Source organism: Lepisma saccharinum, chromosome 22 (assembly GCF_977018435.1).
Source record: "Lepisma saccharinum chromosome 22, izLepSacc3.1, whole genome shotgun sequence".
In the NCBI taxonomy this organism is placed as follows: domain Eukaryota; kingdom Metazoa; phylum Arthropoda; class Insecta; order Zygentoma; family Lepismatidae; genus Lepisma; species Lepisma saccharinum.
Window position 1 is genome coordinate 10600354 of NC_139250.1, and position 27107 is coordinate 10627460.

Genomic DNA, 27107 nt, shown 5'->3' on the forward strand with positions numbered 1-27107 from the left:
CATTGAACAAGACTAAATATGCATCAACTGACATAGTTGCAGCTGCGTGACAAAAGGGGTATGGGTAGGGGCTGTAACCCCTCTTTCATCCAGATATTTAAAAAAGTCGGATAATCCAAGGATGAGAAAGTATAGCATTGACCAACACAGAAGGAAGCCACAAACCCCCATTACTAAATTTCCAGGCTCGCCACTGGACTGTTGCATGCGTAATATTGTTCTTTGAAATGTTCGTGTGGTTATGCATTTTAACTACAAATGGAACACTGGCTGAAAATCCACCTCTTGATGCATTTCTCTGTATCACCAGAATTTATCAGGAGGAACCACACTACGTGAAAAGTGGACGCACTTATGGCCGCGGTGGCTCAGTCGGTAACGCGTCTACCATGCTAAAGGTCCCGGGTTCGTTCCCCGGCCGGTTCAAATCCGGGAACGTTTCTAACGTTGGAAGCGACCCCGGCGCCCACCCAGCGTCGAATGACATGGATACCTGGGGGGCAAAGGCGGTCAGGGGCGTGATGCTGATCACATCACCCCCACTCGCGACCGGATCAAGAAAGTGTGGGGCATTACTCCCACACCCCCTATACGCCTTCATGGCGTGGTGCTAAGCACAAGGGAGCACTTGACCTTTTCAACTACAAATGGAACACTAGCTGAAAATCCATCTCTTGATGCATTCTCTGTATCACCAGAATCAAAATCACTGGAGTCAAAAAAATGGGTTTTGTGGGCACAGACTAGATTTGCCCAAAAAAAAAAAAACAGCACATTTTTATCCGATGGACATTTCAATTGAGGTAACCAATAGAGGCCAAGTGATCGACCTATTATCACGGAAACTACTTGAGATACAATGATGAAACTTAGTTAACTGAAAGATCTAATAAATAATAGTATACAGTATTTTGAAACCGAAATGGGTGTCGTCAATTGGCCCGCCTCTTTGCGAGCTTGAATAGAACTTGAATCATCGTCAGAAATCAAGGTTCTAGCTCCTATGAAATTCGTGTCTGTTATTTACGTCGCTTTTCTGCCACTCTTAGCTAATTGAGACCATTGAGATGATTGGATAAAATCAGTAGCGGTGATTGGGTTCCAAAACTGGGGGGGGGGGGGGGGCCACTGAATAGCATAGTGCGGGGACAAAAGTGGCAAACAGTGGGGGGCAACCGCCCCCTAATCAACGCCACTGGATAAAAGTGACGAAGGGGCATTCAGAAGGACGTTAGACGGCAAGAATTCAGCTCCTTGGAAGTAAGTAATATTTTGATGGGGTTCCCCTCTTCTGGATGTAATTTTCTTTTAATTTATCCACACAGACCCAAAATGTTCACGAATGTCCAATTTGTGGACATTTTGACGCTAAATATACTTTAGAACCCTCGCAACATGGATAACGACTGAGGCATACTATATAAATTCCCTGAAAGAAACCCCCCTCCAAAACAACCCACACAGGAGGAACCACACTGAGTGAAAAAAGTTGACGAATTCTTGTAAGTACAAACGTCCACCTTCGTGGCGGATTTGTTATGATAGCGTGCTACAACACCAGGGGCCTTGAGTTCGAACTAAAACATGGGAGTCCTTTGCTAGTGTCCATTCTTCAATTCAATCATCCTCATCGTTGCGATTAGTCTATAGTGACAGAAGAGCGACTCTAAGTAAAAATACAATACAGCGAATCCAATTGTAAGTACAAACACTTTTGGCCTGTTGGAGCACAAACTTCAATGCTCTTACGTAAAGGTACTAGGGGGGGGGGGGGGATACGACACCTTATCTAGAAGGAAAGTTTTCAACCGCGTGGTCCATACTGGTTCACGATTCTATTTGACGGCCAAATCCAGCAGAGTTTCTCTGACACAATTTCATGAAGAGGTCCTTACGCGCTTTCCAAATAATCCTTATTGGATTTCCAAAACAGTAAGAAGAGATTGAGCAAGAAAACCTTCAACAATGATCAAAACTTATGCATCATTGTTGTTGACAACAATGAGGAGACAGAGAGAGGACATCTACTTACCTTGGCACGGTATCTACATGTCAGCTCCAATGACTCGTCCATCGAAGGCTTCTATTTTTGCACACTGAACACACTATTTTTGCACACTGAACAACTCACACTGAACCAACAATATCGTGTATTCACTCACCTGCTTCTCCAGTGGGTCCTCTCTTCCCATTTTCTCTGGCGATAGTAGACACTGGTTGTCGAATGGTCTCCTTTCCCTCCTCGACACTCTTCCTTTCTCCGCAAGGCGGCGTGTCGGTCGCCGATGACGTCGACTTGACCTCCTCCGCTGGTTCACCGAAATACCGCTCGGGGCGCCTCGGTTTCCCGTTGCTGGAACCTACCCCCGGGGGAGAGTCTTTCTTCAGAGCACGGAGTTCTAAGGACTCCGGTTCCAGAGCATGGTCCGGCACCAGGACGGTGATCTCTTTGAATTTCTCATCTTCGGTTTCCTTGGTAACCGTCATGTCGATGCTCGCCAGCACCTTGGTAGCGGATTTGACTTTGGACTCGTCTGCCTCCAGGACGGTGACGTCATTGGTGGCTTTGAACTGGACCTGCTTCTTCCGCCTCTGCTGCTTGTACTCTTGGAAGGTCGGGAAGTAGAAGTCGGGACTTTCCGGTTCTGGATCCGAACCGGAGACTGTCGTTGGTGACGTTGATGGTTTCTTCAGGATGGATTTTATGGCTACCAGCTCCGAGCTACAGATGGCTATGATCTTATTAGCTTGAGGACCTTCTGGTATGTCTGTCTTTGGGTTGCTGTCAGGTACGGGGATGTCCTTGGGAGTCTTCAGTTTCCTTGGAGGGCGCCTGGGGAAAGTGGCCAATGGTGACGATTGCCGACTGTCGTGGTAACCGTTGGTCAATACAGTCTGGCTGCTGTTAAAAATTTTCTCAACATCCTTTGGGCTTTCTTCGGAAGAGCCGTTGAAGATCCGAATACATTGTCCACTGATGGTAACCCCGTTCTGTCCCGGAAGTGGTTTCGAGCCCAGTTTAGCCATTTCCGTTGGGTCCGAGTTTCTTCTAGCATGTGCGATGGCGATGTCCATCTTCTTGGATAGCTTGGCGGAAGGGATCGTGAAGGAGCGTCGCTTCAGCAGATGGTTCTGAGATCGTCTCTTCTGAGGTTCGTCCACCTCGAGGACATTATCGCTGAGCTCGTCGCTGAGGTCGTCGAGGTCTCGTAAGGAGTCGTCGAGGACGTCCTCGTCGCTGACAAGCTCCGACGCCTCGCCGTTCTTCAAGTACTTGGAGATGAGCTCGTACGGGTTGACGTCACACTCCAAGATGGACTTCCTTCTTCTCTCGATGGAATCGGTGTCCGAATCGGACTTGGAAGACGCTGGTGCTGTTTGCCATGTGTCTTTACGAGATTGCCTCTCCGCGATCTTTGAGATCGGTACAGCCTTAGGTTCCGGAGTAGTCTTTACAGCCTTAGATTCCGGAGTAGCTTTTACAGCCTTAGGTTCCGGAGTAGCCTTTACAGCCTTAGGTTCCGGAGTAGCCTTGACGGGTTTGGGATCGGGTACTCGCGGGCTCTTGGCGACGGGTACGGGCGGCGGAGGAGCCGCGGGTTTCTTATGCGGACCGACGAACGTGGAACACCTCCCGGGTTTGGACGGCGACGGGTTCCGAACCCGGCTCGGCGACAGACTCTTTGACCGACCGCGGATCGTTCCGTTGGGCATCGGGTCCACGACCTCGCACAACTCGAACTTGGGCCCGGATCCTTTGAAGAACGCATCCCCGCGTCCGATTGTACCCGTGCCCAGCCTGGTCCGACGCATCATATCGTAAGGGTCGGGCTGCCCGTTGTGGATCTGCAGGGCGGGTCTCGTGTGGCTGGTGACGCGAACCGTCCCCGCCCGTCTGACCGGCCCTCTCGCACCCCCACACTTCTTACACTTCTTGGATTTCTTCCCCTCGCCTCTCATGGTACCCGTGATAAACTCTGCACACACGCAGCTCTCTTGGGGTGGCGGGGGGTTGAAAACGAACATGTCCTTCTGCGACACCACGGTGGCGCCGTTGCTAACAGGCTGCGGAACCATGCACCCAGTGTAAGGGCACAGCACAGCGGCGGACCGGACCGTGCCATTCTGGGTAAACAGCGGGGTCCTACGAGGCACCCCGTTCTGCTTTGCCGTGGGTCGAACAGCCACAGATCCGTACAGCCACGTTTCGGCATACTTCATAGATTTTGAAAGCGCACTGCCGCTGGTCAGTGTCCCATACTTGTCCCTGTATTCCTGCAAATAGTTCCTCTGAGCCGCGTCAAGCGTCCTCTCCTTGTCTTTCTGCTTCTTCTCATCCTTTCCTTTTCCAATCTTCAATCTTTCTCCCCATGTCTTCTTCACCTTCTGCGCGTTTAGAGTGTCGAAATTCTGAAACGAGAAAGAAGAAACGAACTATAGCTACCTGCAGTAAAACACGCAATGACAATGTTTATCTTTCTTTCTTCAATATTTAGCTTAATAGAACAAAAATCAAACACAATATTGTAAAAATCCCAAGATAAATGTTAAGAAATCTAGAGCAATATTGGACAATTTACAACGTTCATGGTCACATCTAATGTAGGGATGGCCAAATCCGGATAAAATTTTGCATCGGATAATTTTCTATCCGCATTGCAAATATCCGGAAAGCGGATATTCTAATATCCGGATTCACATATTCTTTTATTCGCCATGTTCGTATTTCACTGTACGGATATTCTACAAATCCTTCATGAAATCTCTTCTATCCGGATATTCCCATTGTCCGTTGTATCCGAAACGGATAATTTGAAATCGGGATATTGCGTCCATCCCTATTCTAAAGTGACTATCCCCAACTGTGATTTTATTCTTGTTATCTAGGGTAGCTTGTTAGCCACTTCTGGCTAATCGCGACGCTGATGAGTGATGATGGAATTGATGAAGGCTTGTGAGACTACAATGAGGAAAACAGCTATATGAAGTAGTGAAACAACAAGGGTTATGATTGATGAAACTCTGAGAACTAAATGCATCATATAGATTGATGCATCAGAATGCATCGACTGATGCACTAAAGTGTGTTTTATGGCTTCTTCAAAGAATCAGATTCATGCATTTGGGGGCATTTTTGTATGTCGTGAAAGAAACATCAAAGTTCATCATTTGATTCAAGTGAGGATTTATTTCAGTAGAGATGCACTTCAATGCCTCAGTTGGTGCGTTTCGATGCACCTTGATGAGTTTTGATGCAACAGAATGAATCTTGTTTGATGATGCAGGAAGGTGCATCAAGGAACATCAACTGATGCATTGAAGTGCGTCTCGACTGAATGAAATCCTCACTTTCGTCACTTTGGTGTTTCTTTGACGACATACAAAAATTCACCCAAATGCATGAATCTGATTCTTTGAAGAAGCCATAAGACACACTTTAGTGCATCAGTCGATGCATTCTGGTGCATCAATCTATATGATGCATTTAGTTTTCTGTGTGTAAAGGAGGAAACCAAACGCTTTCTTGCACGTTTCTCCAGAATTCACACTATTTTTCTGAAGCACGTACGGACGCTTTTGGTCTAAAGAGAGAAATAATGTTTTGGAATGTAGAACAGCGCCACGCCCGCCTCCAAAGAGACCGTCTGCAACCGTGTGAACCGCAAAAGCCACCAACAGCCCTTTTGGGGGGCAAAACATCGGTGGCCTTCAGGAAATAAACACCTTACCAAGATTCGTACGTGCCATAATGAAGCACGAGAGTTCTCTGATGTTATCTGTCTGCATTGTGAAGGAAAGGCATCACCAATTTACTCAAGAGAATTCTGTGGGGGGGGTTTCTTTAACTTCCCGTATCGCGGAAATTTGGAGAAAGTTCTTAATTCTCGGTGATTTTTCTTTCAATTTTAGTGAATTCGTGAGGGCTGGAATCGTAGGGCAATGTACTCCTAGGCAGAGCTGTTCACCATGCGGAGGGTAGCAGTGGCGGATCCAGAAGGAACGAACTATGTTGCAGAGATTAGGAGTTTTTTGGATGGCAAAAATAAAAATTGGGTTGCAAATATGTTAGGTGCTTATTATTGCATGTTGTAATAATCATAATTCCCCCCACAGTCAGGGTGATCAGATATGTGAAATGAATAAACAAAGAAAGTTAAAACTCACTCTCTACAGGGGTCTTGAGTTCGACCCTCTCTTGAGGCACATTGGGTTCGGATCCAAATTTAAACTGTAGGTCCAGTAACGATTATCCTCTAAGTGCACTTAAATTAAACTTAGTGATAAAAGACAGAAGATTTGAGTCTTCAAAAATATTAGCCATAATAATAAAAAAAGGCCTGGTGGGTTGGGAGGGGCGAGGGCCCCTATCGCCCTCCCCGTGGATCCGCACCTGGAGGTTGGTCCCCGTGATGACAGACTTAGAAACCCCGAAAAATTGTGAGGGTGGGTTAGCATGGGCGTTGGGAGGGGGGATCGAACAGATTCGTCGACGCCCCTCCCAGAAATAAAAATTGTTCATTTCAAGTTACAAAGAATAAAGAAAAGAAAGAAAAAAATGCTTGTTATTTTTACTGTTAATAACGGAAATAAAATTCAGTCAGGTTTTATTCGAACAGAATAACAAATCGAAAAAACTGAGTGCAAAATAGAGGAAACAGTTATGTTTTCATATTCCTCCAGTTAAAGCAAAGAATATGTAATTTCAGTTTTCAAAATTCCAAAACAGAGTTTTATATGAGAGATCATTGATTTCTTGTTTTAAAGCCCACTTTATGCACAGGTAGGCTAATCGGGACTGGACCTACAGTCGAAAGTCTGATCCGTACCACTATGTGCCTCCACCTGGTATCGAACCCGGGACCTCTTGATTACAAGGTGACATCGGGAGGCCTAGTTGAGAGATCACACAACATAAACACTATGACTAAAATTTCTCCCTAACTCATATTTTTTTAACGATATGTGTAAAGGTTAATAACAAAATAGAATAATTATTAATTTCAGTACACCAATTGTATGTAAAATTGTGAATCGTACATAAAAATTTTGCCAAGGATATAATAACAATAATATTTTTTAATAAAATAGTTTATTTTAATGTGTTTATAATAGTTATTATTTTATCAATATAATCATAAGCATGATAATAATTAGTAATTTTTACTATCAAATTTTATCAATTGCTTGTCCTCCCTCCCCCGAATTCATCACTGAAAGACTGCAGAGCTACTGGACGAACAACAGCAACCATAAAAGTCAATCTTTGCCAGTTTCCCGCGCAATCCAGATTGTTGGCAAGGCGCGGTGGGCGTCAAAGGAGGTAAGGCGAACAAGGAAAAGTGCTCCGTTTGCTCGGAGACCATTCAGGGAGCGCCAAGAGGCAAATATTACCTCCGGAGGTGACCCACATTTGCGGCTACATGGCAAGATACTACATGCAGCGCTAGCTTTTTTGCGTACAACAATAGGTAGGAAAGTGATTGTTGGAGCGTTGAGAATATGGCCCGTGTGAAAACGCTCCTGTGCTTGAAGGATGAGGAGATGGGATCCTTACAAGAACAGGAAGAGTGTAATTGCAGTGTTTACACTGACACACATATGAGACGAGGTACACAGTCAGAATAAGATATCCGTAGTTGTGGAAGAATCATTAAGGCCGCGTATGACGTAGGGCGTATGACTGACACCATGGGGAGTCCGGGTTCGATTCCCGGGAGCGTATTTACAAACCCTATAGTGCTGCAGAACCTCAAGCAATATTTGACTTCTGATTGGCTGTCATTCCGGAAGTTAATAGACTACAGCGTTCCTTAAAGTTAACGCTAGATGGCATGACAGTGTAGATTTCAGATATTCATCCCAATAAGTTACGAAACACCTTTAAACGGAAGATGATTTTTAGCATATTTTTATAATTATTGTTTTGAAAGACGGAAAGGCAGAACTCGTCTCGAAATGAATGGCTTTCCTATTTAAAGTCTCATCATTACAAACATTGTAACTACTTATGCGTATGAGAAAATTATGTGTATCCAACTTATTGCAAACAATACCACAATGAGCCGCTGCATCCATGAATTGGTTTGCCCAGTAAAATTAATATGTAATTTATTATATTTTCAATGGCATTTCCAAAGATTCTTGATATTGTTCAACAACATTATGCTTCTAATTACTCATTGCTACACTTTTTACGTGCAGTACAGAACTTGTATTATTTAGCATAAGTTATAAAACTTCTCCCTTAATGCAGAAATCACTTAACATACATTACAAGCACTTTCAGACATATTCAACATTATTATTTTACGTAGGCTTCATTTTGATTTTATCATCAGAAAACAATGCAAAACAATTTTTAACATTTTTTCCATATATTTCGACATTTTGATTACAAACTTTATTACTAATCACGAGTCTAAGTTTTCCATACTTTTCCTGTAAACTAGCAAGCAAGGGACGGTGGACACGGAACATAAACAATTCCGGTGCTCACAGCCAATAAGAAAGCGTTATATACGTCTGGTTCTGCATCACTATAGGGTATGTAAATATGCTTCCCGGGGTGGTTGATTTCAGGATTTTCTTTTCCCATCAATGCCCCTACATGGATCTGGGATTCACGCAGCCTCTAATGAATGGGTACCTGGGGGCAACTCTAGGGGTAAGACGGCCGGAGCGTGGTATTCATCACATCACAAAATGGCCCTTTTGTTTTCTCTATTGGTTTTCTATCACTTTCTGCGCTGTCCCTTCGTTTCTCAAATTTCAAATTTCTGCCTTTCTCTTCGTGTGTGTGTGCAAAGCCGGATCTAGATATGTTTTCTGAGGGGAGGCAGAATATGCAGTAAGCATAGGAGATATAACACTGGAAAGCTATACCGGGTGGTCCAAAAGTCCCGGAACGGTCACATATCGTGAGAAATACAAATCGAATTCGAAAACGAAAAAATGCGTGTTTAATAAGTGGGGGTGGGGCGAGGGCAACTGTGGATAGGAACAGATGGAAAGCTTGTGTTGCTGCAGCCATAAACCTTCAGGTTTAAGAAGGCTAGAGAGTTAGTTATGTGCCTCCACCACGTATCGCACCCGGGACCTCTTGCTTGCAAGGCGACGACGTTACCACTACGCTATCGGAGAGGGCAATGTCCTATTTGGGTGGGCAGCAGGAGGAAAACTACGTAAAAAATAACAAAACACGAATCCCGTTTGGAAAACAAAGTGTAGATCTGCAATTTGCAACAGCCTGACAGGATGCAATGATCCATTGTAGTGACGTGGCCCCTGAGCCAGTCTCCCGCTTTTCCTTGCCTCCTTATGCACCCATCTGCAACGCACGATCGGCTCTGCTCATTGTCAGAGCCAGTGTTGCCACAATCTGAGAGCATAATTTCCCTTTTTGCACTGTTTTTCCCTTCACTAAAAACCTTTAAAAATAATAGTAACAAATCGTACATAATCTGCACTATTTTTGAGTTTGGTGTCCTAACATTTCCATGGAATTTTGGTATTTTTCATCCCATTTCGTTCAAAATTTGGTTCGAATTTCCCTTCATAAAGGGAAATTTCCCTTCGTGTGGCAACACTAGTCAGAGCCATCTGCGACGATCGCTAAAGAACAAGCCCTTTCTTTTGCCAAACACTTTCCTTCCTTCCGCCCAATTGTTGGTCGACGTTCTTTGGACAGGAAGGGGGGAACAAAAACCAAGCGACACGGTCCGCTCGTATATACACAAGAGCACAAGAAGTATTGATACAATAGGGTGACCAGGCCTTTTCGCAGGGCAGTCCTTTATTTGAGTGTCACGTTCTGATGTCTACAATGCTACTCCAAAAAAATCTAAATAGAGTAGATCCGCGATTATCCGAGCTAATTGGGACGTAGACTAAAGCCTGAATCACACGGAACTGGATTTCTAGTAGGAACGCTCTAGTTGACGCTGGACTGGCTCCCCATTTGCTAGTTTTCGCCTCACACGGTACTTGTTACCCCATACTTGTCTTTCGTTCCCATAATGGCGGCCGCGCGAGATGTAAACAACGTATCACTTCACACTTTTAAAATCCGATAACTATTCAACCGGGAGGAATAGCGCTTCGTATTAAATGGTTTTAGGTAGAGAAGAATGGCGCTGATAAAATACATACTTTACAACGTTTACTATACACGTATGGAAGAATATTTTAGCTTTTTCAATTGTAAACATGCCTTTCGTGCTGTATGCACTTGGAAACCACAGACGAAAAACGCTACTTTGCAAACTCACAGCTTATCTTCACATGGCCAAACTTTGCTCTGATTGGCTGTTCCACAGAATCTAGTCGAAGAAAGTTAGTAGTAATTAGAACATGTCCTATTCCTCCAAACCAGTGAAGAAGTCAGCCAGGCGGCCATGATTGCTACCTAGAAAGTCAGTTCATCGCCAACTAGGGCATTCTAACTAGATATTCAGTTCCGTGTGATAGGGGCTTACCCCGGATACGGAAAACTCGGATAATACGGAGATAATGTACTAATAGGTCTTAAATGACGAAACAATACTTAAAACTGTATAGTAATTATTTATTACTAGTACAACATAAATGAGAAGATTACTTTTTCAAAAAGTCTTCCATTGTTTTTTGGACACACCTTTTCCGTTTGTCACTCATACTGCATTACTAGCTTAGAATAGGCCTACACAGATTTAAACACCACCGTAACAATCGGATACACCGACAATGTAACGAACACGTGCAGCGCGGACTGTAACTTGACTCCATAAACAAACAGGGGGGTGGGGTATGAAGCACGAAGTTTTCCAACCACTCCCTCGGTTAACCTGGAGGCGTATTTACATACCCTATAGTGATGCAGAACCAGAGGTAGAGTCAAATTACTTTCGGAACATCTCCAGCGGACTACGCGAGTCTGTCTAGCGAGCCTAGTGGGCGTGTAGAGCCTGAGCAGGGTGCTTAGCGATAGGTTCTGGGTTGAGATGACGTCAGTGGCTCGCTTCGTTGATTGGCTGCTTCGAGAGTTGCGACTCGTTCCGAAGCTTCAAATGCATAACAGCCAAAGATGTTATGGAAATAATCTTCCTCTATATAACGCTTTCTGATTGGCTGTGTGCACCGGAAGTGTTTATGTTTCGTGTCCATTGTTCCTTGCTTCTTCATTTACAGCAAAAGTATGGAAAAATAAGCCTTGTGATTATATATATTAATAAAGTTTGTAATCAGATTGTCGAAATTATGTTAAGAAATATACGTTTATATAATAAAATATAATGTTTAAAATGGTATACGTTGGATATACATAATTTTCTCAATACTCATTGGTAGTTACGATGTTTGCACTGATGTGACTTTAAATAGAAAAATCATTCACTTCAAGAAGAGTACTGATTTCTGTCTTTTAAAACATTAATTTAAATAATTTTGCTAAAAAATGAACCTTAGTGTAAATGGGTTTCTTATCTTGTTGGGATGGATATCTGAAATCTACACTGTTAATTTGAACCCTGCCATCTAGCGTTAACTTGAAGGAACGCTGCATCGACTTCCGGAATGGCAGCCAATCAGTAGCCAAATATCGCTGGAGGTTCTGCAGTACTATAGGGTTTGTAAATACGCAACCTGGAGCCTCGGTTAATCGCGAGTCTACTGTATGTCCTATTTTTTAACTGAGTCCTGCGAAATGCCCTGCAAAACATCCAGGCAAATTGTTTACCTCTGTGAAACTGTTCGTGCCTTTTAAATTAACAGTATTGATACTTTGGAAAGAAATACTTGTAGATATAAATTTTTCACTCTCGCTTGGTTCGCGAACTTGGTCTTACTATAGCTTATACTTATTGTTTAGAAGCAGATATTGCACAGTCTGTTCATGATATTATATGGAAGGTACCGAGTGATGACAAAGTATATGCAGAGGTGATTTGAAAATTAAAAATAGCGCAATTCTGTGGATTTACATGTTTGATGCATTGATGATTACTACAGCTGCGGCAAGAGACAAATATCTTCTCAGTTTTGAATATTTTAATATTATTTCACTATGTATGGATGTTTTATGCTAAGAAAGTGAGGAAACACACAAAAAAACGAGAGAGATAGGAAGGTTAATCTGTAAAAAGATAAAAGATAACCAAAAGGAGGAACAAAAAGTGTGAAATGTAAAGGGAAATATATAAGAAGGGAGTGGTTGAACTCCTGGGCAGAGTGGTTGAACGATAGAGGTCCTGGTGTCGACTTCGTGAGTGTCCATTCATGAATTTAATTATATCATCACTCATCTTCATTGCTGCAATTAGCCAAAAGTGAAAAAAGGAGACGTTAAATAACAGAAATGAAATTAAGATGAAAACAGATTAAAGAGAATTGTGTAATATTTCAGGAGACATGTAAACAGCATAACTTTCCCATTGCCAAAGAGGGAGGGTGCACTTGGCTCTGTGCTCTTTTAGTTATAGCTGCAATCCCCCCTATATGCATCCATGGATGTCCTGCTTTTCGTTTAAGAAAATCTGGTCACACTATGACAATCAAATACACACAGGCGGTATCGGTGATAAAGGGGGTCCACAGGGACATGTCCTCTTGCTATCAATGGGCCCGCTCCGAAAGTCGCACGAATTTAAGGCGTTAAACGAGTTATGGTAACTGGCTGTCCCATAAGTGTTTCCGTGCGTTTCGTGAGGTTCATTATGCTGTCCCGAAAGTCGCATTCCGTGCGTCTCGTGAAAGAACGAGATTCACCAAACGCACGGGCCAGGAGGCTGGTTCGTTCGGTGAGAATCGTCTGCTGCTTGCAGACCTCGCGCGTGCATGATGTCTTCAAACTGCACTAGTTCGGAAAATGTATTAGAATTGTAACAGAGAGCGATATGAAGCAACATGCGCAAGATGAGTGTGTCATAACTGTTCTTACAATGCGATTAAAATGAGTAATAGTGTTCACAGAGGAGTTTATTTCTGTCAGAAGGAAATGCGGAAAATTTCTATAAACAAAACGCTGCGCCTGCGCTTTTGTCTAGAGCATCCCTTAAGTCTGTAAAATAACTGGTTTCACCAGATTCACGAGCCCAGTTACTTTCGTTCGATTCGTTATGACTTTCGAAACGCACTCAATATTTAATAGTCTGCGAGACCGGGCTGAATTGATCATGTTTTTTTTTTGTTCAAATTTTTTGCACCTTTAAACTATTGATTAAATTCTACGGCAATGCCTGTAGTCCTCTCGACCACTATGAATTTTTTTTATTTCACATGCTCCTAAAACTTGTAAAGCTATTGCTTGTTTTTTGGAAGTGTGTCAATATTGTCAATTTATGGGGTGGGGTGAGCTGAATTGAATTGTTATTGTTTTAAGCCCACTTTACGCACTTATAGGTTAATCGAGGCTGGACTTGCAGTGTAACTCCAAACACATGCTGCCGCAGGGTGTCGAACCTTGGACTCCTGTATTACAAGACAACGAGGACATTTTAATGATTATAATTGTTTACATCGGAAGGGGATAAATTCTGTTGTTGCCCTACAACATTTACATTCTGGATGCCTAGATGTGATTTTGTAGCCCAGTTTTTCCATAATTCGATGTCACCCGTCGGTGACTTAAGTAGGTGCCCCTAATTTTGACCAGACATTGGAAAGTGTGAGATTGATATTGCAGAGAAAACGAAGATTGAATAACAAAAGTGACTTTCACTTAAATTATTGTCATTCATAGCTTCTCAATATTTGTAACTTGATTTCAGATCCTACGTTCCGGGTACTTGTAAAACGTGAACTAGATTGTTTATTAATGTTATTAATAATTAATTTGAGGCACATTTCCTGCAAGTATTCGTGCATTTCTCCAAGACAGTCTGCATCAGTCACTTTCGCAAAAACATTGGTGATTTTTTTTTTGTTTTTCTTTAAAGTTCCCTGTTTAATTTTAGCGTCGACTTTTCTGCCACCTTTGGCTAATCACGAGGATTGCTTTCTGTTAATTATGTACACGTCAGAACATAGGCCATCTGGCTATCATGACGTCACTATTTTATCCAAAGAGTTTGGGGTCACAAATACAATGGACTTTTTTTAAACATTTCTATAGGTGGTTATAATTAAAGTGACGGTGTTCAGAGTGGTACAGCACGGGTTGTAATGAGAGTAGCAGTCTGAAACTTCGTATGCACCGATAGGCTAATCGGGACTGGACTTACTGTCCGAAACACTATGTGCCTCCCCCGGGTATCGAAACTGGGACCACTTGATTACAAAGCGACGTTGTTACCGCTACTCCAACGGGGCTCCGAATGAATGGTTTGTGATCGAGCTGCTTTCCCATCCACGAGTCTATATTCGCAAAGCATTATTATAAGAAGGGGAAACCCAAACGTGAGGAGAAAGTTGACCAACAAGGAGTGAGAAACAGCAGATGCGATATGAAAGCCAGTTTTTATACACACACACACACACACACACACAGCGAGAGAGTGAGAGAAGAAGGGGTATGTAATCAAGTGGTCGGCGACTGCTTGCCTGAATCTAAACACAAACGACATCTATACAGGTATTATTAAACTTCTTCCGGCTTGTTAAGCAGTTGTCACACAAGCTGAGAAAGCAGTAATGAAGGACATGACAGCGACTGCTGCCATCTATCCGCAGCTCGGCGAAACAACTCAACCTGTCTCGTCAATGACTTAACAAAACAAACACCAACACTCAAATCAAGTGTTCCTAACACTGCCACCCCTTTTGCCGCCCAAGGCCTTTTTCACATGTAAGCCTCTCTGTCCCGAGCCGATTTTGAGCAAAATGCAAGAGTTTCAATTAAATGAGTGTAGATCGGAGGCTAATTGCCCTAGAGAGAGAGATGAGTGATATACCGTTGTACGCGGAATGAACCAGAGACTCAGACTATATGATTTTTTTGCAAATTCGGCGTATATGTGGCGGGGGGGAGGGGGCTAACTCTCAAAATTCCAAAATTTCGGGGGAAAAAAGTTTGTTCCCCCACCCTCCCCTCAAGCAAAAACTACATGACAGTGTCGACACACACATGGAAATGATCGCTAACATGTAAGGAACACAAAAATATTTGCATTATCATCATATGACCAATGTAACTTGAGTTATACCCCCAAAAGGAATTGTCGGCACGCCACTGATTCAAGCTTCAAAATGCAGCGGTACCTTGAAATTACTTTAGCTCAGAGACTATTTGCCCTGGAGATATGAACGATATACCGTTGTACGCAGAATGAATCACAGATTCATAAGATATATAATTTATGCACATTCGGCGTATATATGGAGAGGGAAAGGGGGTAAATCCCCTGAAAATACTTTTTTTTAAAAAAATGGGGTTTCTACCCGCTTCCCCGAAAAAAAGGATATGAAAAGTTCAAAATGCACATAGAAATTATCGCTGACATGTAAAGAACACAAAAATATTTGCATTATTATCATATGACCAATGTAACTTGAGTTGTACCCCCAAAAGGAATGGTCGCCACGCCACTGATTCAAGCTTCAAAATGCAGAGTTATATTGAAATGACTATAGCTCAGAAACTAAATTCCCTACAGATATGAAAGATATACCGTTGTACGCAGAATGAATCACAGATTCAGACGATAAATAATTTATGCACACTCGGCGTACATATGGAGGGGAGAAAGGGGGGAAATCCCCTCAAAAATACTTCTCTTTAAAAAAATGGTGTTTCCCCCCGCCCCCCGAAAAAAATGTCAAAATGCAAAATTTATGCAAATTTGGCGTATATATGGAGGGGGAAGGGAGAAAACCCCCAAAAATTATTTCAAAAAATTGTCACTTCACCCAAAAAATGTCCTTGCACTTGGGCACAAAACGACACCTGCGCACAATATTCACGGACGAAAAGCTACAACGTAGTGAAAAATGAGCGCCAATTCTTGCAGCTGCTTGAAATTCTATTTTTAGACAATGCTGGGTAACCCCTGTTGCCACTTGTGGACACTTGTGCTAAAAAAAAAAAAAAAGTTTCCTTCAGCGCGCTTCGAAATTCCATTCTCACAACGCAGATTCAACAACCAGTCTTCCCCCTCCCCCACCCCGTGCTTGCGTCCTCACGGAAAATTTTCATTTTGACATCGGATACTGATAAACAAGTTTCCTTCGAATGCACTTAGCAGGAGGGAGTGAAAAGCATTGCTTTAGAACAACAAAGCCGGTCTTCCTTTGTCGGCAAAAATTTGACGTTGAAAAGAGCCGCAAAAGAGAAGTACCTTTTCCCGCCTTTTCCCCTCCATTTTCATGAAGACAAAAAAAAATGCAAAAAACTATCTCTGTTAAATACATGTGTTAGGAACAATATAAAAAAATAAAATCGAAATTCTAGCCAAAAACAGAAAAGTTATAACGTAAAAACTACGACCTTGACACAACGTCTCGATCGAGACGCTTGGGACAGTGAGGGTTACATTTGGGTATCTCGTTCGAGACGCTTGGGCGGCAAAAGGTTAAAAGATTGTACACTCAACGGCAATAGTTGCAGGGATAAATATTCAATCTCTACTTTACTTGTATCTCACTACTGTACATGTAAACTATCATTTATTTTATTGTTGTAAAGCATTATGGATTATGGCATGACTATTTTGTAAATATTGTAATATCGAGTATCAATATTATTAATTGTTCCTAATTCCATATTGAGATCTTCTGGTAATAATATGCATTTATACTCTGTCCCAACTATATCTGGAGCAAGTGAACGAAAACAAGTTGCACCAATGAAAACGTGAGAGGGAACGGAATTGCGTGGAGGGGGAAAGCGACTGCATTTACCAGACTTTGCACCAGCGTGTACTGCTTCGCTCTTCCCACTCGATCCCCCCTTCTCTACCGCTATACGCGACCTTGCTACAGAGATAACCGGGACAGAGCATAAATTAAAATTGAGTTCCGTTTTTTAAGTCCGCTTTATGCACAGAAAGACTAATCGAGACGGACTTATAGTTGAAAGTGGAATCCGAACCACTATGTCCTTCCACCGGGTATCGAAGCCTGGACCCCTTGATTACAAAGTGATGACGCTACCACTGCGCCATCGGGGAAGCTACAAATTAAAATTTTAAAAAATAAAACGACACGAAATGCTTTGTGAAAAGTTTCACATTCTCCTGACTCAACAGGGACGACATGACTCTATAGAAAAGGTATTTGTTTTAATTTCCCAAATTTAAGTTGTATTTTTATATCCTTAGGTTTATCACGACAATGGAAAGATATACAGAGTGTCCACAAAGTTCTGCTACCATTACAATTAAACGTAGTAGCTCCTAAACTACATGAGAAAGACATGCGGTTTTTGCAACGTGTTTTGCAGATTATGTTGTAAGCGACAATGACGACAGCACAGGAGAAGGCACAATGTGTGTGGTATGCTGAGTCTGGTAATTGTAAATAAAACGTTGAGAGCTGTAGAACACGTTACAAAAAACCGCGTGTCTATATCTCATATAGTTTCGGAGTTAAGTTTCATTGTAACGGTAGCAGGACTTTGTGGACACGCTGTATAATAATGATGGAAGAAAATAATAAATAAGCTTTACTTGTCTGGAATTCGGTATCCCTGTTTTCCAACCTGTGCATGTTAATTCCTGTGGACCACGGAGCAAGCAGTTCTATGTAAACGTATATTAGAATGGACTCCCGCGGCAAAATCGCCCCCCCCCCAAAGTGCAATTCCTGAACCCGCCACTGACGTATTGGCGTTTTTATTTCAAATCATTATCACATCATCATCACATCATGGAAAACAGAGTGAACGAAAATGGTAATGTACAATTTACCAACGTTTACTTTTGCTGTTGAGTGTACAAAGTATCTAGCGTCATTTCAGTGGTAATTTGCCTTTAAATCGTCTAAAAATGACCTTAAACAATATTATCGGTCTAAAACTGGCCTAACAACTAACCTAACTAATTTCCTAACGTTGGCTCAGTCGGTAACGGGTCTGGCTACCACGCTAAAGGTCCCGGGTTCGATCCTCGGCCGGTTCAAATCCGAGAACTTTTCTAACGTTGGAAGCGGCCCCGGGCGTCGAATGTACCCGGGGGGAAACCCTGGGGGCTAAAGGCGGTCAGGTGCGTGATGTTCACTCACGACCGGATCAAGAAAGTGTGGGGCGTTACCCCCTATACTAAGCACAGGGGAGCACTTTACTTTCTTACTTTGCTCCGTTACGTCACAGCCCTTTTTGAGGGCAAGTTCCTTCGAAACTGCTTTTCATTGGTCGACGTATAAATCCCATCGGCGCTGTTTCCTGGCTTTCGAGACTGCAATCAGTTGCTATTGATTTAAAGTTAGCTCCCCAATTGCCATTACGGGTGTTACCTTCTGAGAAAATACTGAAAAGTACACCACTGTAACTGTAGTCTTGCAGGCTACCGAGGGTTTGGCGTCTGGACACACAGCCAGTATAATACTCTGTCGTATTGTCTTGTGTTTGTCTGTACGTGTGCCGAGTGCTAATTTACACCTGTTTTAACCTAGTTATGGAGATTTTTCAGACACACTATAGTCCTAGCCATTTGGCAAGGAGTCATAAGTTTCAGAAATTGAGTGGGAAAGTTCTTGAACAGACATTTTATCTTATAGTTACGGTTCTATTCTGTTTTGTCTTGGTGTAGGGGCTTGCCCCTGTATTGTGTGACGGGCACAAACAAATAGCCTATATGCTGACGTGCTCATAACGTAAGAGCCGGCCCTCGTGGCGGAGTGGTTAGCACATCGCGCTACGACGCCAGGAGTCGCGGATTCGAATCCCGGCCTTGAGATGGAAGTCTGTGAGTGTCTATTCATCAATTTCATCATGTCATCCCCATCTTCGCAAATTAGCAAACAATGTGGCACAAAAAGCGAACTGAAATAAGGCAACCTTAATATAAAAATCATCCACGAATTGTCCTTGCGATCAACATCGAAGTTTTCGAGTTCCCACCGGATATTGAACCTGAGACCGCTCTCAGCGCCAACCATTCGGCCAGGCAGAAGCTCCCCCTTAAAACGACCTTATCTTCTCCCAATGGAAAATTCTGGACAAATCCCTTTGGCTACCACAAGAACCGGGTTCGAATCCCGTGGCAGGCGATCTGGGCCAGGAAATTTTCCAGTCACTTCCATGTTTCTGAGCGGCAGGCCCATCCACCGTCGTATCATTTAGATAACTGGGTGCCTGATCAGCTGATACTGACCACATCATCCAAATTATGGAAGAGATCAAGAATAAGTGGAGCTTGCTCTACCTCCACATCACCCCATATACCTACATGACATATACACATGCAACTACCCTATAGTAGAGTTGAATTACTTTCGGAACATCTCCAGCGGACTACGCGAGTCTGTCTTGCGAGCCTAGTGGGCGTGTTGAGCCTGAGCAGGATGCTTAGCGATAGGTTCTGGGTTGAGATGACGTCAGTGGCTCGCTTCGTTCATTGGCTGCTTCGAGAGTTGTGACTCGTTCCGAAGCTTCAAATGCATAACAGCCAAAGATGTTATGGAAATAATCTCCCTCTATCAAAGGACGCAATGTTGTCATCAAGATTGGTACTTTCTACTATTATCGGGTTTTTCTACGCCACAACAATTTTAACGGACAATAGTTTATAGTTACAAAGCACAATACAGTTCTTTAGTAGTTATATACATTATGTAACCAAAATACATAGATTTATCTTTCTGTTTAACCTAATTAGAACGACATAAAACTTCTTCTTTATCCCTATTAAATTGTTTTCAACAATCGGCTCAGCAACGAAATGAATTGTGTTCCCATTACACAAGTAGGAATTAATTTGGAAATTATTGGACGTTATTCTAGGTCGTTTCACTTCCACTTCTGGCTAATCACGACGATGTGAAAGAGTGATGATGATTACATGAAAGAAAGTAATATAGGCCTAGCAACGAAATAATTTTGCAATCAATATGCAAGAACATCGCTTGCAAAATATTGTGTTCTGCAATAACATTTTTGAATTTATAGGGAGATTTTGTAACTCAACAGTTTTCAGCAATGAACAAATGTATGTACATTATCTATTCTGGCTATTGAATTTATATTATGCCAGGATATACTCTTAATGACGAAACGCAGTTCTTTATTAATATAGCCCAAATGAGATACAATTGTGGGTACTATTATCGTATGGGTGAAACACCTACGAATCATATATTTCGGACTTCTTTACATTGCTAACGTGTTGCGGAACATTTCTTAATGCGAAATAATGCATTTCTAACTAAGATAATGTTTATTTTCTCTATTTACGAGTACTTACTGTTACTTGTTGTTTCGAATCTGTAACACATTATGGCCGTGATAGCATACTGGTTTAGGGGGCGTTCTGAGAGTGTTTTGTCGATTTATGCAGTGGTGCAACCTCGTTCACCGGAAAATATCTACTCTCGTGCCCCTATTTGAAATTATGCTAATACGTCGCATTTACGTGTAGAACTTGTAAAATAACCTTGCGATTTACCACGTTCATTCTCCATAAACAGCAATTCGGAACCATCTTCCTTTCGCAATTCCGAACCATCTTTCTTTTGCAATTCGTTAATGCTCTTCCTTTACGCACAACACTCTTGCAACCTTGAATATTGACGTCAGACGAGGAATGCCTACGTGGTTAGGTTAGGCCTGTTAGGTTAGGTTCCATTAGCATAAATACAAAGAAAAAATAATATTTTCGCTAAGAGACGCGTTACCTTTGTATTGCCTAACATGAAAAAGGTCTCTCCTGTGACGTCAGAACACAATGTTGCTAGAGTGTTGTGCGATAAGTGACACCCATTCGGGTCGGAACCATCTTTCTTTCGAAATTTGTTAATGATCTTCCTTTACGCACAACCATCTTGCAACCTTGAATATTGACGTCAGACGAGGAATGCCTACGTGGTTAGGTTAGGCCTGTTGGGTTAGGTTCCATTAGCATAAATACAAAGAAAAATTGTAAAAACAGCTCTCTCCTGTGACGTCCGAACACACTGTTGCTACAATGTTGTGCGATAAGTGACACCCATTCGGGAAAAATGGCTTGTTCCGAACTCGACAGGTGGTTCTAGTGAAAACACGGCGAGGCTGAAACACTGGCTACGGGGTTGCATCGTCTTAACACACGGAACATTGCACTCTCATGCAAAAAGCAAATGGCGGGAGCAGAAACAGCGTGTCGGACAGAGATTTTCGCAGAAAACAAAACGCATTCACATTAAAATGGATCAAATCTACATTCAGGAACTTCCAAAACGCTCAAGAAAATGATTTCCGTAAGTACTTTCTCCTGTAAATTTGAAGGAAATTTGAAGGAATCCGTTTTACCCATACGATAATGTTACCCAATTGTGTCCTTACGCACAAGATCATCATCCGAAAAATAAATAGGCGACTTAAATGCTTGTAACAAGATTTATGCAGTACGTATTCTGCTGTAATAAAATTTGAAAGCTTTCTCTTTGCTTCACAGTGGCACCTAGCGGAGATATCATAAACTTCCTGAAAGATTCAGACGAGCGGTTAGAAAGTTTACCTCTGTACTTAGGCGCCATCTGTCCGCAGCTTTTGGTACTTTCAGAAGCACGGGTGTAAAAAGCGTTTAGGGACGACACAAAGTGATTACTATTCTTGTCCTTGAGCAACTTGTATTGATTAATTGATTGATTTGGTTTATATTACGTCGCTTTTACGCCACTTCCGGCTAATCGTAAAGATGAGGATGAATGATGATGAAATTCAGAGAATGTCCATGCCCAGGCTGGGATTCTCGAGCAACTTTTGAAACAGTTTGAAAATGATAATTGTGAAATGTTTTATAATGTATTCTGCCTCTACGTAGAAAGTAGCTATGTGATATTAATTTTTTTTTTCAATTCCAGGGATGCAAAGGGGTGATGCTTCCACATAGTACACCCTGGACTGTATTTTGCAGACTAACGAGGCTCTGGCGTCAAGTGCCTTTTTACAGCCGGAGTTTTTAACCAAGAAAACATCCTCAGAAACATGTTTTATTTTTGTTATGGTAAGGGGATGGGCCCCGTATAATGTGACGGGTGCAAAATAGCCTAAGTGCTGACGCACCCAAAATTTTAAATTCAAATTCAATTCCAGCCTCCTTCGGAGGTACGAAATACTTGGAGGTGGCAGGGGGTATTTCCCCCTCCAAAAATAATTTTCTGGGGGGGGAAGAGGTTTTGTTACAACAAAAGATAAGCAATTCGTTTTTACTAACACACACAAAGTAGAGTGTCTGTGTGTCTAGTCTGCCTGTATTAATAGAAAGCAAAAACTAAAAACATGCACAATAAAACTATTTTAACTATATTTCTAATTTATTGACATCTTGAACCGACTAGTAAAGGAATAATTTGGTACTATAAAAATATCTGATATATAAAAAAGTATGGAATTAATTCCTTTATATGTGTTTAATAAAAATGTATCTTTAAATATTTAGTAATTTACTTTTCTATTTAGTTACATTATAAATATGATTTCACATAATGCCCCTTTGAAAAATATTCCTGCGTAGGCTACTCCACAATTCCTATGTTCCTTAACTAGCAAACCGGATATGGAAAAGGGCACGATACTACAGCGCCACCTATAACAAGGAACTTCCGGCGAATTGTGAGCGGAGAGAGGTAGATTTTCACCTTCCCTCAGCGCTCCAAACACCTGGCACGTCTGGCGTGACACTCCACGTATCCCACATCTGTCAATTGTCACACACTTGTGTTTCCCGCAGTGTAAACAGTCGGTGCTGTGTCTGTTGTGGTGAGATCATTGCCGATGGTGTTTATAGCGGTACTTGATGACTTTACAATGCTAGGTTCTTTTTGGAAAGTACGAATCTATACCTCGATTTCTGTTTCTCTGGGTTACTTCTTCACTCACTCTCTCTCCCTCCCTCTTTCTCCACCCTGAAAGGGGGGGGGGAGCATAATCCCCCTTTGCCAAGTATTCCTAAAAAAAACCGTCAAAGGCAGGAAAATATAGTCAAATGAGGTTTAACTACTAAAAAAGTATACGTAACCCACTAACCCTTAGAAAATTCTGAACACGCCAGTGTCTCCATCTCACATTCTTTCCTCTGTTTTCTTCCTTTCTCATTTGTGTTCATATTCTTAGTTTTCACCACTGCACACACCAACAACCCATTAACACCCCCAGGGGTTAGCACATCGCGTTACGACGCCAGAGGTCCCGGGTTCGAATCCCGGCCTGGGCATGGGTGTTTGTGAGTGTCCATTCATCAATATAATCAATCATTCCCATCTTCGCAAATTAGCCAAAAGTGACGCAAAATGCGAAGTAAAATAAATAAATCAACCTTAACACCCCACAATTTCTGACCCCCTCCCCCCATAAAACTTGTCACAAAGTTCCCAGTTGAGTTGGAAGTCCACTTTGGTCACGGATAGGCTAATTAATACTGGACCTGCAGTTTAAAGTGAAATCGGAGCTAGCATGAGATCGAACACGGGACCCCTTAATTACAAGACGACGACGTTACAGCTACGTCATCGGGGAGCTCCCCCCACACACAAAGTCGCGATTTATTGTTATATTGGTTCTAAATTCGCCCTTACAACCCCCCCCCCCCAAGACAAAACCCTGATTTGAGTTCGAACCTGATCACAGCATTGTGCTTCTTCTCTCCATCTTTTGAATCTCATCACCAGGGTTAGGATTTTAATGACCTCAAAATCACCAAAATAAGCAAAATAAAATATGCTCTTATGGCCTAAAATTTTACAAAATATGCACTATAATTTGAAAAATATGCCCTTATAACTGGACTGTTTCAAATTTCAATATCTAAATGCTGAGATATTTTCACATATGTACTATTTTTAGTTCACTTTATGGACCCTGAGTTGAAATGCACAATGAATACTTTCTCTAAATTTTCAAATAAAAATAAAAAAGATTTTGCTACAGTCCAAAAAATAAAAACTCTAGTAAACATGGACGTAAGAACGAATTCACATCGAAAATGACTGTATATTTCTTGAAAATGCAAAAATATGCTGAATATGACCATCAAAATATGCTATATGGCAAAAATGGGCAAATATGCCAAAATATGACCTTAAAAAGCACATTCATTTAATTAGTTTTTCATAATATGAATTTTCATATGTTTGGGTAACACATCAATCACCCTTACCAAAAAAATATGCTAAGTCATGAAAATCCTAGTCAAACCCATCACAATTGATCCTCATTGCCGCGACTGTGAAAAAGGTGGCATAAAAAGCAACTTGATGTGACGAAATACGAACCAACGCCCGCACAACACAGACTCGCACACCCGTAAAGCCGTAGGTCCGATTCGGCGATTAGTCACTTTCGCACAACAATGCCTAATTACTAAATATATTTCCCAACGCCCTTTTTCATTTCCACAACTCGGTTACACACAGTGGTGCAAGCGCATGCTACTGAAACGTGTAATATATAAACACGTAAATTCCACCCTTGCATCCACATATCATAAATCTCACTACATTTATGACAATCCCTACTTGGGAAAACGATTTATTACAACAATGAAGCGTAATGCGCAGACAACAATGGCTTCTAAAACACTTGATAATACAAACACGACAGAAACAATAACCACAAAAATATTGTGTCGTAATGAGCTCCCATACATATGTACTTTCACTTTTTTTGTTTGGCAAGACTGGTTGAGGAGATTCGGGAAAGATCTTTGGCTGGGTAGCATTTTATTAATACGTGTACGGATAGCATAGCATTGTTAGCTTTTTTCACGCCTGGCGAAACGTTAATTGTTTCATTGTTCGTGCCAATTGTAATCACCTGTACACGCTTTCATGATCTGCCCGGGCGAGGAATTGTGTTGGACATGGAATATCTTTACGGTGGCTTGCGCCCCCCTCCCCCTTGCGCGTGCACGGAATTATGAGTGTCGAAGTTGAGGGGTTGCTGTTCGCATGACCCAAGGATATGGAAGCACTTGCAATTAGTCACTCTCGGCCCGTGCAGGCGGATGGGAAACTCATTGTAGGCATTGTTGGAAGATTGCAGACGCTTCGGTTGGCGCTGGGAGTTCCGTGTTCTCCCAAGGAATTGCAGTGCAGTGTAATTGAACCCCTTGCCCAACGGGTCAGGTTACAAATATGTCCCAAGACTGTCGGCAATACTGCAGCTGCGGTAGGTGCCAGTCAGTGATGGCGTCACACTGGGACAGAGGAGTCCGTACCCAGATATCACGCAAGCTTGTGGCAAGCTTACGATAGCTTGCTTGTAGCTTGTCAAAATAAATTTGATATGGCAAGTTGGATGCAAGTTCGATGTAAGTGGTACTCGACAAGTTAGTGTTAGCAAGCGCTTTTGCTTTGCGCAAAGGCAACTACCGAAAACTTACAGCTAGTTGTGGCAAGTTCGATACAGGCTTGCCTTGGCAAGTGGCTGATGGCAACTAGACAGCTGGGTGCAAGCTTGCAGCAAACTTACAGCTTGCCATGGCAAACTTGCTGCAGGTTTGCAGCAAGTTTTCTGTACTATCTGGGTAGAGAACAAGAAAACCCCGATATATAAATACACGTTTAGTAAAAATATGAATTTTATGAATGGTATTTAGTAGAATACTAAAAGTATCTGCCTTCCAGGAAATATGCCCGTTCTACCTCCATGCACATTTTTGTCTGACGTCATCAACTGGTGTCATCAATGACTACTGGGTGCATTCTCTACAATCATACGTAATCCTTATTTCTGTTATTTTACGACGCTTTTATGCCACTTTTGTTCATCAAGAAGATGAAGATGAATGGTCATCTTGGGCTAGGATTTTTATGACATAAAAATCAGCAAAATATGCAAAATAAAAATATGCTCTTATGACATACAATTTTACAAAATATGCACTATAATTTGAAAAATATGCCCTTATAACTGGAATGTTTCAAGCATCAATATCCAAATGCTGAGATATTTTCACACACGTACTATTTTTAGTTTATTTTATGGGCCCTGAGTTTCAATGCACAATGAATACTTTCTCTAAATTTTCAAATAAAAATGAAAAAGATTTTGCTACAGTAAAAAAAAAAACTCGAGTAAACATGGGAGTAAGAACGAATCAATTTCGAAAATGGCTATATTTCTTGAAAATGCTAAAATATGCTGAATATGACCGAAAATCCATCAAAATATGCTACATCACGCAAACATTGCCAAATATGCCCTTAAAAAGCGCCTTAATTTAATTAGTTTCTTCAAAATATGAATTTCTATATATTTGGGGAACACATCACCCTTACCAAAATAAATATGCTACGTCATGAAAATCTTAGCCCTTGATAACATTAGAAAGATTAGAGGGTTGAAGGGACAATCCAAAACATATATGGACGACATAACACGAAGTATACTCTCCGAGCTCACTAGTATACTAAAGGGGTCCTGGGTTCGATACCAGTGGATGAACACAGTGGTTTGGATTTCACTTGAAACTGTAGGTCCAGTCCCGATTAGCCTTACTGTGCATAAAGTGGACTTAGAACATCAACTCCAGGGTGTGGAAGCGAAATTGACATGTGGATGTCTTTAGAAAGGTTCGCCTCTTACTCCCCAGATGAATGGTAAGTCACAGTAAACACCCATGCCTACACCTAGAATCGAACCTGCGATAGTCTACCACTTAACGCGTTCAGCTACTGAGCAGGCATACATACACGCACAAACACCCACACACTTTGTAATCGATATATAAGTGAAAGTTTGAGTTTTAAGTCTACTTTATGCACTCGTAAGCTAATCTGGACTGGACCGAGGGTTTGAAATGGGATCCGAACCACTGGACAATGTTCCTGAACCGGGTATCGAACCCGGAACCCCTTGATTACAAGGTGACGATGCTATCGGGGAGGCTGGATGAGTAACGATATGATGAAACTGATAAAGGGGCGCTCAGAAAGCTGGGATTCGAACCTGGGACCTCTGGCGTCGTAGCGCGCTGTGACATCCTCTTCCCCACAGAGGTGGACAGTTTAGCCATGTATAGGCCTGGCGTATTGAGAAGGAATTGCAGGAGAAATAAGACGGT

General features: G+C 42.0%; 1 protein-coding gene across 1 annotated transcript in view; it reads right to left on the bottom strand.

The window, feature by feature from the left end:
* The window catches only part of RhoGEF64C (Rho guanine nucleotide exchange factor at 64C), a 383518-nt gene that overhangs the window by 138456 nt on the left and 217955 nt on the right, over nt 1-27107 (bottom strand). Inside the window, exon 3 of the mRNA XM_083143975.1 lies at nt 2163-4410. Within this exon, the coding sequence (XP_083000101.1) occupies nt 2163-4410 (2248 nt within the window). The remainder of the gene's footprint in view (nt 1-2162; nt 4411-27107) is intronic.